At 43.0% G+C, this 18,859-nt stretch overlaps 1 protein-coding gene across 3 annotated transcripts in view; it reads right to left on the bottom strand.

Moving 5' to 3' along the window:
* Positions 1 to 6,529: 6,529 nt before the first annotated feature.
* Positions 6,530 to 18,859, bottom strand: part of LOC128350218 (beta-galactoside alpha-2,6-sialyltransferase 1-like) — a 46,556-nt gene continuing 34,226 nt past the window's right edge. Inside the window, exon 7 of one of the 3 annotated variants that reach the window (XM_053308102.1) lies at positions 6,530 to 18,514. In XM_053308102.1, coding sequence (XP_053164077.1) covers positions 18,273 to 18,514 — 242 coding nt within the window. In that variant the 3' untranslated portion in view covers positions 6,530 to 18,272. The remainder of the gene's footprint in view (positions 18,515 to 18,859) is intronic. The other 2 variants (XM_053308107.1, XM_053308103.1) reach the window with 2 other exon arrangements.

Here is an 18,859-nt window from a genome sequence, read left to right as displayed (position 1 = left end):
CAGGAAGTATCTAAAATAACAAAAATTTAAAATATGTGTTTTCAATACTTTTGTATTTTGTATCTAAAATACATTTGTTCAGGTATTTTGTATTTTTAAAATACATTGCCAAAACCAAAAAACATCTCATTGCTTTGCTTTCTTGCTTGAGGAACTGCCTTTTTATTGCAAGCAGGCAGCCCCATTGGCTGCTTAGCATCCTTGTGTGTGTGCTCTGTTCCTCCCTCTCTGCCCCCTGATGTTTGAATAGTTTTATTCTGATGCTGACTGGTCAGCCAGCCAAGTTTGAAAATCAAAGGGGGGGAAGAAAGAGACTGTCCCTGTGAATAAAATGGGAAACCTGACCTAACCTGAAGAGCAACTTATGTAAATCTGCAAATTGCTTAAGGCTTAGGCAGGTTGTTTTACAAGTAGTTTACAAATATTTTCCTGTCTGTCCTCTATTGTTAAATGTGGCTGAGACATAATGGCTGGTATCTAAAGATTTTGCATTTCTTTCCTCTATGTGATGTGAGACAAAGCATAATGAGCATTCTCTCTGTCTGAAATTTACCTTTAGGAAGAGGAGAGCTGGTCTTGTGGTAGCCAGCATGACTTGTCCCCTTAGCTAAGCAGGGTCTGCCCTGGTTGCATATAAATGGGAGACTAGATGTGTGAGCACTGTAAAATATTCCCCTTACAGGATGGAGCCGCTCTGAGAAGAGCAGAAGGTTTCAAGTTCCCTCCCTGGCTTCTCCAAGATAGGGCTGAGAGATTCCTGCCTGCAACCATGGAGAAACCATGGAGAAGCCGCTGCCAGTCTATGTAGACAATACTGAGCAAGATGGACCTATGGTCTGACTCAGTTCATGGCAGCTGCCTATGTTCCTATATTCCTATGCACCTTCAAAGACCTCTGTGTTCAAATTGCTGGAGGCCATGCAGAGTGCTTACTGGCTTTCCAGGTTACCTGGCTAAGGTGGGAGTGGGACACACAGAACGATACAGGAAATAATGCAGCCAGTACTTGCTTACTGCCGCTCTGTAACCAGAAGGTTGCAAGATCGATCCTGACCAGGGGCTCAAGGTTGACTCAGCCTTCCATCCTTCCGAGGTCGGTAAAATGAGTACCCAGAAATGTTGGGGGCAATATGCTAAATCATTGTAAACCGCTTAGAGAGCTTCCAGCTATAGAGCGGTATATAAATGTAAGTGCTATTGCTATTGCTATTGCTATTAAAGGTAAAGTGTGCTGTCGAGTCGATTTCGACTCCTGGCAACCACAGAGCCCTGTGGTTGTCTTTGGTAGAATACAGGAGAGGTTTACCATTGCCTCCTCCCATGCAATATGAGATGATGCCTTTCAGCATCTTCCTATACCGCTGCTGCACGATATAGGTGTTTCCCATCATTTGGGAAACATACCAGTGGGGATTCAAACCGGCAACCTCTGGCTTGATAATCAAGTCATTTACATGCTGCGCCATTAGATGGCTAGACTGGATTAAAAACTCCTAAAATTTTAAAAGCCATCTTTTTCTACAACTCAGGTTTTTTTTATTTGCTCTTCTGCTCTGCATGTGTAAGTAATCTTTATGTTTTTTCTTAAATTTGATTTTAATGTCTCTGGTTTAAACCATTTTGAGAATATGTTGCTGAAAAGCATGATATAAATAAGAAATGATCTGTCTCTCTGCCACTAATTCCTTCTGCCAGCTGTATGTGAAATTCAGCTCTGTGACTGTGGGGTTGCTTGGCTTCCTGACTAGCCTTTACCTTGGCCTCTGTACTTCTGATATGTGAAATGGGCACATTTATTCAAGAATGTTTCTATGCTCATTTCAGAGGCAGTATGCCATTCCATTGCTTACAAGTTGCAGGGGAGCAAGACAGGAGAGGGAAGTCCACACCCTCTCCTCCTTGTGGGCTTTCCAGCTGCTATTTGGGAATAAATTTTTTGTTATAAACCAGAAGTACTCCTGTTGTGGTTGCTTAATGTTTACAGTTTATTTGGGTTTTCATTTGTTATAAATACCAGTATCCTGCTGTAGTTGGTTGATGAACACAGTTCACAATGTGGATGTTTATTTGTTATAAATAATAAGCATACTCCTGTTGTAATGGCTTAAGGAAACCCGCTTACCATTTTAACCATGTGGATTTTTATTGAATTCAACCAAATACTTTGATTTAGAAAACTGCAATTTCTGTCGCTTTTGCACTACTTCAATATAAGTGCCTTAGGCTGCAAATTGTTTTTAAAAGACTATATAACCTGGACCATACCAACTTTTGTGATCTCCTCCCAAACTCTGAGACTGGGCCTATTCCTCTCCCCTCACCCGTAGTTAACCCCTTCCATGGCTTTTTTTCTCCACCCCCTGCCCTGCCCCGACCTCTAAAGACTCTCATCACCCCTCACATCTTTATTTCACTGTCTTTCCATTCCCTGCTGTCTTTAAAACATGAAAAAGTATAAATGCTTAGTTTTTGTTTAGATTTTTAAAGATCAGCATGAGAACTTTTAAAAAACTACAGTTATTTCAGATACTGATGTGTATGATTTTTGTGTATGACTTTCTCAAGCAGCGAGAGAATGATGCGAGTAGGGAATATCTAATATTCCTCACAACAGCCTGTAAAGTTGGAGGGAGGGAGAGAGAGCCTGACTCACAGGAGCTGATGACTCCATGTACAGTATCCCAAGTTGTTTCCCCTCATTTTATCCTTACAACACTCCTTAGAGGTAGACTAGGCTGAGAAATGTTGTTGTTTTGCGCCATCGAGTTGGTGTCGAATCCTGGTGACCACAGAGCCATGAGGGGTTTACCATTGCCATCTCCCGCGCAGTATTAGATGATGCCTTTCAGCATCTTCCTATATCTCTGCTGCCCGATATAGGTGTTTCCCATAGTCTGGGAAACATACCAGTGGGAATTCGAACCAGCCATCTCTTTCACCCTAGACAAGCTACTTCCCTACCATGAAACTCACTGGGTGACTCTGGGCCAGTCACTTCTCTGTCAGCCCAACCTGCTTCACAGGGTTGTTGTGAGGAGAAACATACCCATGTACATTGCTCTGGGCTTCTTAGAGGAAGAGCAGGATATAAATGTAAAAAATGAAGTAAATCAAATAATAAAATCAAATAAACCTGGATCTCCCAGTCCTCATCCAACAGCCTAATCATTATACCACATTGGCTTATGGTGCAGTTAGAATCTTCTTTATTTTCTGATTTGTAGGAGGATATACAAAGAAGTCATTTTGATTTGTATATAAACTAGAAGCTTTAGGTGATATTTTTTCTTACTGAGTAGCAGCTTGGGTTTAGGGGAATCCTTCTGAGTCACTCCTGTAAATCCGCCCCACCCCCACCAATTGCTCTCAGTGCTTCAAGAATAACATAGTGAGAGGAAAGGGGGAGCAGATTAATAGGGGCAAAAGAAATTGTTCTCCTCCCCATATGATTTCATCATGTGATGCCTTCAGCATAAATACAACATGCTGCTCTCTCGCTCTCTCTCTTTTTTTACTATGCCATAGCTCTAGGATTGCAGCCTTTGCCATGACTTCCAGTTATTGCAATGGATTTACTCTAAGCAGGATTAACATTGGATACATCCTGCTGTGTTTTGATTCCTATTGACACACTTAGTTCGTGTATACTCCACTGTATGATCAGCCTCCCCACTAGAGTTAATAGGAAGTGAACCCCTGTTCTTGACTGGCAGGCTGGCAACCCCCAGGGCTGACCAATCAATCCACCCTCATGTGGGTGGGACATGAGAGCTGCTGGGGGAATGCTGGGAACAAGAAGAAGGAAGTTAAGAGTGTGGAGGGACAGGGACCAGCATGGTGGCTGCCCTCACATGAGTGAATCTGCAGGAGAATCTCTGAGGGTCAGAGATTTGCAGGGACTTGATCTGGCCATGATTGTCGGTGAGTTTTCTAAGGGTAATGAAGCCCAGGCTTTTGAGGCTTCGGAATCTAGCGTAGAGAAAAGTATGTTTAGTCAGACTTTGCATTAGGAGTTATATTTCTTTTCTGTGTGCTTTGCATTCCTAAATATCTGTTTTTTGTCACTGAGGAAGTAAGATTTCAATATGTGCTGCTTAAGCAAGATCTGGGCATCTTGAAACATCCTTACAGTCCAAGCTAAGCATTTTTAAGTGTATCTAAAAAGTGAATGCCTCAGATGAACTAGTCTGTAGTAGTTGACTAAAAGATTTTTCTGTTCTTTTTTTTTTACAAGCCTCTCAGAGTTGGTTATTAACTCAGCAGGAATGGGGGACAGATGGGGGAGTCTCTAATGCAAACACATGTCCAAAAGAGCTCAGCTAGCTATCATTAGCTCCATGTGCAGGCAAACGTGCAGGAAAGAAAGGTTTTTTATAGTCTTGCTTGTTAGCAAGGGGTAAGCAAAGGGAAATGGGGATTTTTAGTCACACAAGCCTTGTTAGGAAAAACTTTTAAAGGGTGACTTGGTGGCAACACTAAACTACCAGAACCTCTGTCTCACCAGAATTCTTTTCCTTTTCCTTTTGGGTTTTTGAAAGTTAAAGATGTAAACCAGCTACTCAGCTCAGAGGGAAAAATGACTCAGCAACAGAGCCATCCCTCATGAGCTAGCTGGCCAAGCCCAGTTTGAGTCAGATTCTTACACACACACACACACACACACACACACACACACACACACACACGTTAAAAAAGCCTGTGGGTGCCTTTATAGGGTGGTGGAAATGGAGAAACATTCCCACCACCAAACACAGCAAAAAGAAACAGGCCATTATGTTTTGGAATTATTGATCTGATTGAGTGTTTTAAAAGCTGGGAATACTTCAGTTTTTGCAGGACAAATTCAAACACATTAGTATGTTGGATGGGTATCCCATTGTCTGATGGGTATTTTTTAGATATAATACAAGTCTAACATCAGGTGATTCTGTAGAATGACTCAGCTGGGGCATTCTACATTTGATTCACAGCCGCAGAAGGCACAACTTGAGTGATTTAATCTTTGAAAAACTTGTATTGCTTAAAGGAAATGGAAAGCAGTTTGGATAAGCAGCGAACATCTCAAAACTGTTTCCCTTTTTATGCAACATATTTTAAGATGTATTTTAAAATACCATTCTGTATGTTTATTGGTTGTTTACCAAGTATCTTGTATTTTATATCTAAAATACATCTGCTCAGGTATTTTGTATCAAAAATACTTTTTAGAAGTATTTTGCCCATCTCTGCTCTGCTTTCAATTTAGCTTGCAAATGGTCATGTTGCTTTTGCTACTTTGTAAACTGTTATATACACACAATAATAATACATAACCATGTCCTGTATGTCTTCAGATCTGTACACCTGTATGTCCAGCTTCTCAATAGCGGATGGGAGAGTCCTACTGGGAAGCTGAGAGGGAGAGGAAATTACTTGATGACAATGACCCCAGCTAAATGAGTAAAGCGGCACTTTTGTAAAGCACTGATTCTCTTATATTTTGCAGGGGGAGATTAACTGTCCCTATCCAACCACAGCACAGCATCCCTCCAGTGGCTGTTGCTGGTGTTTACCTTGCATTTCTTTTTAGATTATGAGATTGGGGGGGGGGGACAAGGAACCATCTTGGTTATTTATTATTTATGTTTTTTCTTTGTAAACCAATTTGAACACTTTTGTTGAAAAGTGGCATATAAACATTTGCAGTAGTAGTATGTCTGGGGGACCCCCAACATTCCACTTAGGAATGGACCTCTCATTGCCTTAGGTAATGTCACTGCTTTGGGGACACATGCGTTAGAATTTGCTGAACATCATTAATGTGTATTGTATGGTAATGTGCATAATTGTCTGCATGGGGAGGGTTTCTATTTTGCTGAATCCTCAATTCTTTTTTTAGGATTTGCCATCTTGGCTTTCTGAAGGATCCTCTTTAAATGAAATGCACTGCAGTAAGCAGAGTGACTAGATGCAGTAAAGGATATAACTTGTGCTTATGTAAGGGAGGGAGGGAATGTCAACAATTACAGTTTTCCTCAGCCCTATAGCATTGTGACATTACATGCTGCCCTTATCAACATGAGATGTGGGATCCTATGAGAAGTACAAGTATCCTGTCCTTTAGATCTACTCCCTAGCTGACATCCAGATTAACCGCATAACCGTCCATTGATGTGCCAGGGTTTTCTGTTGAATGAGGGGGAAGGAGAGATCTTCGGTGATCTCCCCTTCCCCCTGCAGTTGCCTGTACCTCTAATTGTGCCTCCCCTTCATGGAACAGAAAGCCAGATAACACTCTGGCAGTCTGGATGTTGGCCAGAGACTGTGTGACTTGCTGTGTTCTGGGTCGGATCACTGTCTATTTTCTGGCAGTGGCACTATGTTTTTAATAGCTGCAGTTTGGAGAAATATATTTAGGTGCATATTTGTTTATAAATGTATAGCAATGCAAGAGCTGTCTGTTTTCCATGAAGTTATAAAAGCATAAGAATCTGAGCAAATTACTGGTAACTTCATTTGGGTTGGTGTGACAGAATGAGAACAAAAATAATCACTTTACAAAATCTTTATTACAAATTTTACATCTTTGGATTGGTCAGAGTTATTTCAATCTATGACAGATCACAGTTGACAAATTAGATACTTGAGTTTTGGTATTTTCATTTCAATTGAAAAATGCAAATGTTGGTTAATAGAAACAGCCGAAACAAATACATAAACTTGGCATTGAAATCACCCTGCCCCCCCCCCCCCGGTGGGGATTGGTTAACATTCCAAATTACATCTCTTTGGAGCTGTACTAAAATATGATGTAGTATTTTCAGCTCTAGATTGAATTCAGATCTTGGGAGAACTTTCACTCAGGCAGTTCTCATTATCATAATTAGGGTAGTTTGGGAGCTGTGCAAGGTTGGAAGGGGAGAAAATGATCATCTGGGAGAGAGGAGCTGAGTCGGATGACACTGTCCAACCCAGCTCTCATACTCACCACTTTTCCGAGTTAGGAAGAAACACTGTTGGACTCTGTTCCTCTTTCCCAGATGATCATTTCTTCCCCCTCCAACCTTTCTTTTTCCCTCGCACACAATCATAAAACATGAGTGTGCACAGCTCCTGTACTGCTTATGACCAAATGAACTGCCTTACTGATTTGAGGTGAGTTACTCAACTGTATGGTACTTGAATTGAGTACTACTAGTAGTTGAGTAGTACTATTGATCTTACAGCAGGATTTGAAATTTGAAATGCAGGTTGGGTAGATTAATGGTTCTTTTTTTTATGCTAAAAGTTTAAATTTGTGTTTTTTATTAACATTATAATAAGGGTAAACTTTATAGTTGTTTCACGAAAGGAGGTGCGCGGGAAGTCCATTTGTGTTTATTATGGTTACTATTGCTAAAATTAATAAAAATTGAATTTGAAAAGAAAGAAAAAAGAATTGAGTAGGGATGTCCAAACTGTTTTGGCACTGTGGAGAGGGGTGTGGTGAGTGGGATCTTTAAAGAAGAGGAGAGCAGGTCCTTACCTGCTCTTCGCTGTCAGATGCAGCTTCCTGTGGCGGTGGCACTCATCCCAATTACCCGTGCATGGGATCAGCATGCACATGGCACCCGCGTATACACAGGCACCATTTATATGGTTAGCAACACCATGCTGACCAAGCAAATGGCGCCCACACATGTGCAGATGCCATGTGCATGGGTATTTGGGATGAGCACCAGTACAGCAGGAAGCTGCATATGATGGCAGAGAGCAGGTAAGAACCTGCTCTCCAATTATTTAAAGATCATGCTTGCTGCTCTCCTCCCAGCCGCACTGAACCTTCTGTAGACCTCACATCCCTATAATTTAGATTGTTGCCTTCACATGGGACCAGTAAAATGAGGAAATCTCTTCACTTTGCATATACTCCAAACTGGCTTCTCTCAATAGTGTTCCTTGCATTAAGGCTTCTGATCCTGCTACCATAACCTCTGAGATGCATGGAAAGAGTGATCTGTCGAAATACATCCAAGCAGGGTCTTCTACTGTTGCTACTACTAAACAGTGATTTTGTTTTCCATCTGTGAGGCATGGTACAGAATTCTGAAATAATGAGTTCTCTGTTCAGTGGACTATTGTCTAAATTACATGGAGATGACATGGTGGAGAATACGTAAAGACAGTACACGGGAAGTAAAGCTTGGCAAGATTTAACCAGTAGTAGAAACTGCAGGGAAGGGGACGTTTTTTTCAGAAGAGGCTTTGTGGAAGAAATTGAGTCTAGAAGGGATTTTAAGGCAAATGTTGGGGTGGGGAGGCTGTGGCAGACCTAGAGAGTGATATGCCGGAAGGCAGTAAGATAAGGATAGGAGAAAACAATAGGGATCATGCATGGACCAGAGAAAATTTAAGCTCTGCTTCATATATTATGGATGGAATTGAACAATATACCATCACTCTGGCAAAGACCAGTGATTAGCCATGGCTGCCTGTCTGCATGCAAAATGTGTGCGCGCACATGAGCATCTGTTCCAAATGTGACATACTATGGATACATTGTATGCACACACTTAAATCATAGTGGTGAAATGGCCTTGAAAAGGAGAAATGAGAGTGGAGATCTAGCCAGGATGGAAAGGTAAATTGCTTCAAAATAACAGAGGCTTGAGGTTGATTAGGAGCAGCTGGGATTCAGTGCAAAGACAACAGGCACGTCAAGTCGATATGATGAGAAAATATTGACTAGTACTCAGATGTGAACAGATAGCCCAATTGCACATTATGTTTAACTTGCTTAACATAAGAAAGGCCAGTTCTGACAGACAGGAGGGCTTTACCCTGTAGGTTTTATAGATTGTTCGTAAAAGGTATGACACCTTATTTTTCCCCATTAGTTGGACATGATTGACATCATCATTACCTTTTTACCAACTGCATTTACCTGCATTTAAATACAGCAAAACTCTAGTCATTGTTACACTTACTATGAATGGAAGGTTCAAGGTTAATTTGCATGTTAGGGTGAATCACGTTTGCCTACCGCAACAGTGTCATGTCCCATCCCCCCTGCCCCCAGTTCTGTGTCGTCTCCTCACCACATTCTGGCAGACATGTGATGAGTTAATAATTTCTGGTAGCATGCATAGGGGAACCATGACACCAAAAGATAGTCAGAACTGGGATGGCACACTGCCAAATTTCAAGTTAGTTAGTTGTCACATGCTAACAATTTATAGTTAGTACAGTTCTATGGCATGACCATAACCTTGTCACTTAAATCACCAAAGTTCCTAAAATACCTGAAATACATAGCTGTACGCTTATTTTGGATGGAAACACAAGGTTGGACACTCATGGAAAATCATATTCAATTAGCAGCAGCAGTAGTAGTAGTCTTGTTTTAAAAAAAAAATAGTATAATAGCTTATTTTTGGAGCATTTTTGAAATGAATTGACTCCAAACACTAGCATTTTGATTGTGAAGATAGCAGATGCAGTAGAAGAGATCCAGCATATCAAAATATAGCCTTAGAAAGACCAAGATAACCCATGACATATTTTAGTTTGAACCTCTTTTGGATGTTGCTCTTCCTCAGATTGGGGCAGCACACTGTGGAAGAATACAGTAGGACCTCTTTATTCACAGTACCAGTATCCACGGTTTCACATATCCACAGTTTGAAAATAGGCACCAGTTCCAGCAGTTCAGTGATTCATGTATCCGTGGTTTCCTGGTGATTGGAAATATCCTTATTTGGTCATCCACACGTGCTCCATGGGTAGTTAAAGGAGCTAGGAGGAGGATGTGGAAGAATTTTGCTGAGTGTTTTTGTGTGTTTCCCCCTTTAACACACACATAATATTTCTGAGCTTTTTTCATTTGTGTGGAGCCTTGGGGTCTTAAAGGAGCTCCAGGGATCCTTTTGGAGCCACTGTGCTCTGCTGCAGCTGTTAATTTAGCTCTATTTTCCTGTGGAGACTTCCAAAGCTTTTTGTAGGCCTTTTGGAGCCTTTCTTTCTGTGTTTCCCAGTGACCTTCTCAGAGGACCCTCCTGCAGCATCTTGAACCTAAAAAGATCCCAGTTAAGGTGTACAACTGTGATTTACCTGAACAAATAAAAGGCAATTAAAAACACTGCTTCTCAATCCATTGTGCTGTACTGTAATGAACTGCTACTGTAAGTTGGCCCAAAGCACTGAGCATTAAAAATTGATTGCAATCATCCCTTGAAAATTTATCTGCAGTTCCCTCACTGTGCTATTTTTTTTTATGCTTCTGCATCCATTGTATTGTACTGTTACAGCCAATTGGTCCAAAGTGCTATGAGTTAAAAACTGTTTTTTTTTTAAAAAAAAATGCTGGTGCATCCATTGTAAGTGCTGTGTGTTAAGAATTGATTCCACTCTTTATTTGAAGATTGATTTGGAATTTACTCAGTGAGCCCGTGAATAATGAGGTCTTCCTGTAACTGATATATGGAGTGGTAGAACTCCCCTTTCTTAGGGAGGAGACTTGGATTAGTTGAGTTTTGGTCTCTTCCAACTCGGTAATTCTATAAAGTCAAACACAGGTGGCTCTCATTATTCGCAGGGTTCCATTCCCGCCTATAGGTGTGAATACAGAAACTGTGAATAATGAAACCATACCCCTATGGGAATCCAGGGGTAAGGTTCCTACACAAAAAAGGACTTTAAAAATGGGAAGGAAGCAGAAATAAGAGAAAGTACTGTCTCTTGCTCCTCATCTCTCCAGCAATGCTCCCCCCAAACCCCAATTCCTCTGATTTTCTGCAAAAAAAGTCAGAATCTTTTTTTAAAAGAGCCACAAAATGGCCCTTCATTGTAAAATGGCAGCTAGAAATGACATTGGAAGTCATTTCTGGGTTATTTCCAGCCACTCAAAACCACAAATAGGTGAATTTTAGCCTATTTTTATACCACGGATAAAGAAACTGGGTCTCCAAGACCTATCTGCAGATATGGGAAACAATGGTTGTTGAAATTGTGGGTAATGAGAACACCTATATATTAAAACACTCATCTGGCATGTTGCAGAGCAAAAGCCTCCATTCACCCAATCAATGGGGATGTCTCCTAGATAGATAGATAGATAGATAGATAGTTCAGTTCTCACCACAAAGTGATTACAAGTCACCTGTTGCTGTTTTGCTGAATTTTGCTCATACACAGTTGAAATCAAGGCTTGAAATTCCTATTTGACAACTCCTCTCAAAACAGGCAGCAGCTGTGCTGTGACATCACACCTCTTTGAGGCCTGGTCAATAAGCATCAAGTTTTCTGTAATAATCCAACCCCAAACAAGTGTGATCTTGATAAATCCAAAAGGCACAAGTGGTATATAGTAATATAGTACCACTGTGCAAGAGCACAACAAAGAGCACACCAGACAAAATATTTATGCATGTATCTACAGAAAGAGACAGAAAGCGTGGGTAGATGCGGGAAGAAGAGAAAAGTTATTCAGTGAGAAATCCATGTTGTTTGTATGTCAGGACCAGTGTTTCCTCTAAGAAGTGCATGTGTGTTTGCACTCACATGAGTTTTTGATGTCTGCTCAGTTAATTTTAGATCCTGCTCAGGTTGAATCAGTTCAGGTGAGAACCGCTCACTCTGAATGCAGGTGCATGCACACTGTCTTGATACTGCCACCCAGAACTAAACTCATTCCACACACAGATGGGGGGGGGGAATAGAGAGAACACTGGTCAGGACTGCTTCAAAGTTAAGACAAACAATTGATAAAATGTTTATTATCCCCCAATATTGTATTTTAATGCATATTTTTATTTGATTCTTCTGCCCTTTTAAAAAAAATGGGAGCAACTGTGAAGAGAAGTGGGGGATGAACACTGTCTGTTTCCTGCTCTTTTTGTCTTTTACCCTAGAAACAGCTGAAAAGCATTTCTGTCAGGTGAAATCTTCCCTACCCCCCCAGGGAAGGAAAAAATAAAGGGCAACCATTATTACACTTGAATGGTTTAACTTGTGTCTTTGAGGTAGACTGAGCCTGTTTCCCTGTTAGCATTGGCCTCAACTGCTTAGCAGTGGTAGTGCTGCTGCTTCTATCTGAAAGTGGCCACTTCCTTCATTCTGCTTCATTTTATCTCAGAACTGCTAGGCCTCAATGCTCCTATTTGGCTTTTACAACCCTCCAACCTTGTTCCTCATAAGTAAATTGGGCTGCTGAGTTTCTTGTAATGGCCAGAGGGCCCAGGACTTTTAATAGTTATATGACAGGTAAACATTCAACAGGTGCAACTTCATTTTCAAGAGATTTCTCCTTCCATGGGGGAGGGCAGATTTCACCAGACCAGCCCTGACAGAGAGTCTTTCAGCTGTTTCTAGGGTGAAAGACAAAAAGAGCAGGGAACTGTTTATCCTCCCATTCTTCGCACAGTCACTCCCTTGAAAAAAAGGGGGAGGGAGAAAAAAATCAAATAAAACTGTTTCCCTATACTGGCATGCCATATAAGAAGGCAATATTTTTGGGAGGTGGGATTTTTTATTTATAAAACCAGCTCTAATACTAACCTTATCATCTTCACTCCTCTCATCTTTATTTGTAATAAAGATGTAATCCTTTGTAATCTTTATTGCCAGTGAAGAAGCATGTAATCATGCAGGAATTAACAAATGGTAGACTTCCTGAATTTCCTTTAACAAATCATTTTTCAGTCATTCTCAGGAATTGGTGCAAAACAAGTCACACACAACTCAGTCAGTTCTCCCAAACACTGCAAGAGACAGCAGGGGGATTGAGCAGTGCTGATGTCATAATCACCTCAACCAATGGGAGAGCGTTTTTGCTGTGCTAGGGAAATGTGAATCTTTAAACAGGTTTTTAAAACAAATTACTTCACGCAGGTCTAAACAACAACAACTACAACAAAGCAACACTACTTAATAGTGTGCTTCTTAATGAAGAAATGCTACTGAAAATGTTATATGAGATTTAGGAGACACCCCTCTTCTAGAAACTTAACATATGAAAACAATCCAATTGGCATCTTTGAACCTCTCACACAGCTGCTATTTTCTTCAGAACAAAAATGCAGGGCCAAACTATGTGTTAAGCATTAACTTGAAGTTTGGCCCTTAGGATCAGTGGATGACATCCTAACTAATGAAGCATGTATGTAAGGCTCTGTGGGGATACTCCTGGAGCCCGCACATAACTCCCCCAGTCTTCCTGCATGCACACTGTTGCACCACAGGACTAGGACTTCTGAGCACTACTCACAAGGCCCATTCACAGGTTATGCTCAACATCTGTACAAGTATAATGTACACAGGTACAGTCATTCACTTGTTATGTTGAACACAGGTACAGAAGTACGCTTCCTGTCTACACCATGCCTTTGAAGGGCCTGTATCCAGGTTCACTTTTAAAATGAACAAAGGTACAGTCATTCACGCAAACACATGCACGAGTGTACAGACATCTGCACACTTGTACAGCATAATGTCCAAATTGGGCTCCAGTCTGGAAGCATTCTGCAAGACTGGCTACATCACTGACCTTCTGTCTTACAGAGTGCTTCTGGAGCATGGGCAGCACTCCAAATACCAAGGGCTCTGGCACAGCAGTGAGCACTGAGAGGGACTGGGGGAGTTTTGTGAGGGCTCCGGGTGTGTCCCCACTGTTCCTCAAAGTGAGTGCATGTTGTTAATCAGGGTGACAGCCAGTGTTTTTAAAGAACAGTCCCCATTTCTTTTCTTTATGACTCCATGTTGGTACATCTTCGTGACACCTGAAGCGCTATAAAAGGATCAGCTTATAATAGGCATTGAAAAGAGTTTGGCACTGATCCTGGCCTCTCCAGTGTCCAATTCAGGCCATTAGGAGCTGCACCTGCCCATTTCCTTGCATGGGTCAGTCCCGTAACCCGGCCATACTACTTCACTGGCCATAAACAGTGAGGTCTCGAATACTCTGAAGTCACATTCTGCAACTATCACATTCAAACATTGCAATGAGAATAAAATACATATGTTAGCAAAATCATCATAAACTTTATTTTTCCAAGTGTTGTCATTGTTTTAAAGAATGAGAAAATGTTTAGACATGGATTGGGATGGCAAAAAGGAAGAGAGATGGGACTTGCAAAATACCAGTTAACTATAGGCAGGCTTGCATAGACTCTGAACTGGGGTTCGGGGGCAGAAAGCATCTTCAGAATTTCATGCCAAGAAAATTTACATTCTGCAACCCTGCATACATTATTCAAATGGAACACAAACATGTACAATTATGAGTATGGCAAAGAGCTACTCCCGGCATTGAATTCCTGATTCCTAACCACTGGAAATCTTCTGTCGGCCCATTCAAATGTGGTGGCAGAACTCAGTTAAACAAAGCTGTGGTTAATTTCTGAACCCCAGAATTGTGCCACAGACGATCTACCCACTCGTTTCACTACACCAGTGTGGTGTAGTGGTTAGAATGCTGGACTAGGACTGGGGAGACCCGAGTTCAAATCCCCATTCAGCCATGATACTTGCTGGGTGACTCTGGGCCAGTCACTTCTCTCTCAGCCTAACCTACTTCACAGGGTTGTTGTGAGGAGAAACTTAACTATGTACACCGCTCTGGGCTCCCTGGAGGAAGAGCGGAATATAAATGTGAAAATTACCTCCGGCTTCTGGCCAGAATAACCCATCCCTCTTCCTAGTCTGCGGAGGCTCATCCCGGCAATCTCCGCCCAAATTGCCAGACTGTGGGCATTGCATCAGTGTGTCAGTCACCCAGCAACTATTGGCTATAATGTGAGAGAGGGCATGCTCTGTGCGATCATGTCTTCTTGACATGGATCACCCACCCTTGGCAGGGAAATGATATATTAACTCTTCCCTGCCACTCCTTATAAGCAGTGACTTTCCCAGAATTCCTAAGCTACACAGCCATGCATATACAAAATTAGTGATACCCCAGGATGGCACAGGACTCTTCCAGATGGGAAGGGGGTCTTGAGGGAGAAACACAGAAGACTCGCTGAGAAATGGGAAAGAGGGGGTCAGCTCCTCCCCAGGGCTGGCCTAAGGGTCAGAGCACCCCAGGTGAAGCCTGTTGGAGATGCAGCTCCTGAAGGCATCAACTCTTAGCACCAGCAACTCCATTGAACTCTAGGGGCATTGGGGTAGAGATAGCCAATAGGGGTATTCCCCCTCTGACAATGCTCTGATTCCACTTTGTTAGACTGATAATCTTCGGTTTCATTCTCTCACCTGGAGAGACTGACTTCCTCCTTCTCCCTTCCCCCTCTTCCTTTATCTATCAATGAGGTGTGACAGGTCTTATCTATCTGCTGGATGGATTTCCAAAATGAGCTACTTTATTTGGAACTTTAACTCCATGTCTCCAGATAATATTAATTAGCAGTGCTCCCTTACTTATACACCTCCATTGTAGCTGGGCAAATAAAGAAATCTCCCCTCCTGAGCATTCTAAGCAAGTCCACCTGGGTGCCGCCTGCATACACCCATTGCCTGCCCAGGCATCCCCCCCCCCACACACACACACTGCCCCCTCAACCACTGAGCACCCTCCTGGCCACAGCAGGCAGCAAGCAGGAGGGTTGGTGCTGGGCAGGCTACTTGCTGCCACCTCTACCTACCACTATCCAGCAGCGAGGAGGGTGGGCGGACGTTGGGGAACACTCGCCCACTCATCCGCCCTCCTCACTATGGAAGCGGCAGGTGGAGGTGGTGGCGAGGAGGGCTGTGGCCAGGCAGGCAGGGGGCTGCAGCGAGGCAATCCTGGGACCCATTTGACCCAGACTGTTGCTGCCCCTGCAAGCTTTGCACTGTAAGCTGGTGCTTAGCTCCCTTTAATGGGCAGGTTAGCCCTGGATATACTGGAAATGTCTTCAGAGTACAGCAGCTGGATACTATCCTGCAGGGCTGTACCTTTTGGTGCATGGGGCTGGGGGTGATGGGTAAATTGGCATGAGTGGGGCCTCATGGGGAAATGATTGTGGGGAAGAGTCCACATGCAGCCGCAGATGGTTGGGCAGAGATGTCTCCTCTTCAGGGCCAGCTCAAGGTTCAGGGACACACCAGGTGAAGCCTGCCTGAGTGCCTCTCACCTGCCCCCATTGCCTGCCCAGATGCCCATCTCCCTGCACCCTCATCATCTGCCCAGGCATCCTCCTGGCCACAGGCAGAAGGGTGGGTGACGGGGCAGATGTTGGAGTGTTCACTTGCCCTCCTCGCCACCATTGCCTCTACAGGCAGCCTCTCAGCCTGGTGCTGAGAGTTCCTCCGAATCCTGGCCTGGCCCATACATCCCCTCCCCCCCCGAGTGGCATCAGCTCAGGGGATAGGGTCCAGGGGATCTCCCAGAACCCACACATGCACTCTCCTGCCCACCCCAACCACCCCCCACTAGGCCCAGTATTCAGCTGCGGTAGCGCAGTTGCCACTCGGAGGTGTGTAGTGCAGGCCGGTTTGGGACTCAGGGGAACCTTCAGCACCCTCCTCCAGGAGGAGAGAGTACCCAGAGTTCCTACGAGTCCTGGGCCCAGCCTGGATTTCTGCATTTGCCTACTCCAAGAGGCAGCCGCTCAGGGGACAGGGTCAAGGGAGAAAGTGTGTGCAGATGCAGGTGGGGGGAGGAAAAAGAAAGTGCGTGTGCACAGCCTGCCACCTACTCTAAACAACAGTGGTCAGCATGCTGACCATGCAAATGACCACTGTGCATGTGCACAGACCAGGTGAGTGCTGTAGGCAGGACAGCCACTGCTCAGGATGCCGGGCGGTGCACTGATGCTCCCTGTGGCTTGCAGGTGCTGGTGGTATAGCCAGTAAGGAGCTTTAAAGATACCTCTTGCTGCCCCCTTCTGCCGCCCTCACCATCCGCCACTGCTGAAATGATCTTCGAAAACTCTCTCCTTTTTTTCTACAGCTTTTCCTCCCAGTCTTTTCTTGCTTAGGAACAAATTAAGTCCAAAGCAAACAGGGGAAAGTAGGCTTATCTTGATCTGGCTCTGTCCCTTTAAATGCAAGAACTCCTGGGATGCAGTGTTTCTGCTGCCAAGCAGCGGCAGGAGGAGTGAGGTGATGGCAGAAGTGGAGCGAGAGAGGCGGCTGCCCTAGATCAGATACGTTTCTGAGCTGCTCTGAGCTGATGTCTTTATGGTACTGGGAGGAGCTTCCTCACCATACCCAAGTGACAGTGGCTGCAGAATTCAGACAACACAATGGTGTTTGATGAACTCAGGTTTCAGCAGCGAAACTCACTACAAACTGAGAGTTCAAATTCAGGTTTGGAGGGGGAAACAGAGTCTCAGTTGTGTGATGAAACTACAGCTTCACACATTCATTCAGAAACATCTACCTCAGCTATGTTTACCTGAGGTTTCATGGGATGTTCTGAATTGGGCCAGTATCTTCCAGATTCATCTGTTCTTGCATTTTTCCTCCTTAAGAACTAGAATCTTCTTTTGGCAAAAGCAGGGGGTGGGGAGGAAATGGAGGGCCAAACTCCATATTACATTAAATGCATAGTTTGGCCTTTGGTTGGTTGGTTACTTTTTGTTAAATATCGGTCACATGTGGGGCATTCTGGATTGGAACCATGGTAGGAATGGAAAGTTTAGCCCTTTATCTCTGCTATGATCCTGATCCAGATCAATGGGTCTCTACATCTGATACTTAACAACAATAAAAACATTCCAAGCACTAAAGGACCAAATTACACTTTTAGCATGACATGCAATTTGGGATGTTGAATTCTCTGTCCATTACCAAATTTAACTGCGGAATCATGAAGAAGCACAGCCCTGTTGGCATTTCTGGAACAGTTCCTTGAGTATACAACCTCTTGAATATACTTCTATGGAGGTGTTTTAAAAAATGCTAAATGAAGCAATTCCTGAACACTGGAAGCCTCAATTATATCCCATCTAATTTTAGCAGAAATGGTCCACATATTTTCAGTTTTTTATGCAGTCATGAGGGCTAGAAACTTACTCTTATTTCAAAAATAAGCTGAGATTCTGTGGATTTCTTAGGAACAGATTCTGCAATGTGAGCCATATTCTATGCTCTGTGGCGGCAATCATGTAGATACCTGCATCTCCTGACTGCAGAGATCACATCTTCATATCACATAACTCTGATATAGTACACTTCATCCTGAAGTCACGATTTAAGAGTTATAAGAGTTGTTAATTGAACAACCCACTGTTCTGTAGGCCTGACCACTGACAGTGCCTTGTACAAAAAAATAAAATAAAAGTGCCTTGCAATTCAAGAAGGGCTTCCAAGCCAAGCAGGAGGGATCCAGCCTTCTAACATTGTACATTCCTTAAGCCGGTTAGAGTCACTTTCCCGTGAGTGTAAATAGCTTCATCAGAACCTCGATTAAGGTGCTTCACCATATTTTTCTCAAAGAGCAGTGGGTGGTAGGCGCCCATAGTGCAGGCTTGGTCAAAGAACTTCTGATAATAATGACAAACGTCTGTTTGCCTTTTGGAAGGCAGGAATTCGTAAACATCCACTTCGTCACATAAATTCAACATGATTACAATGCCTACAGGAGATATGGGAGAGAGAGGGGGAGAGACCCATTAATGGCCACATCACAATTGATGAAGAGGGAGAGATCCAGAGAAGTCTACCACTAGTGGTAATGCTCTTGCATGAGCAGAATAATGTTGTACTAGGTGAAGAAACTTGAGCTAGTGGAAGACATTATGGCCTGGTTCACACAATTGTTCGAATCTAGGTTTAATGTGGGTTACCAGCTTTATTTATTTATTTAGTTATTTGCATTCATATGCCGCCTTATCCAAATGGCTCTGGGAGGTGCACAACAATAAAACACACAAATCAATTCTTTTAAAAACAATCATTACAGAACAATTTAAAAACAGCA

Source organism: Hemicordylus capensis, chromosome 3 (genome assembly GCF_027244095.1).
Source record: "Hemicordylus capensis ecotype Gifberg chromosome 3, rHemCap1.1.pri, whole genome shotgun sequence".
In the NCBI taxonomy this organism is placed as follows: Eukaryota; Metazoa; Chordata; class Lepidosauria; order Squamata; family Cordylidae; genus Hemicordylus; species Hemicordylus capensis.
Note: the sequence above shows the minus strand (reverse complement) of the source record. Positions and strands in the feature narration are given on the sequence as shown.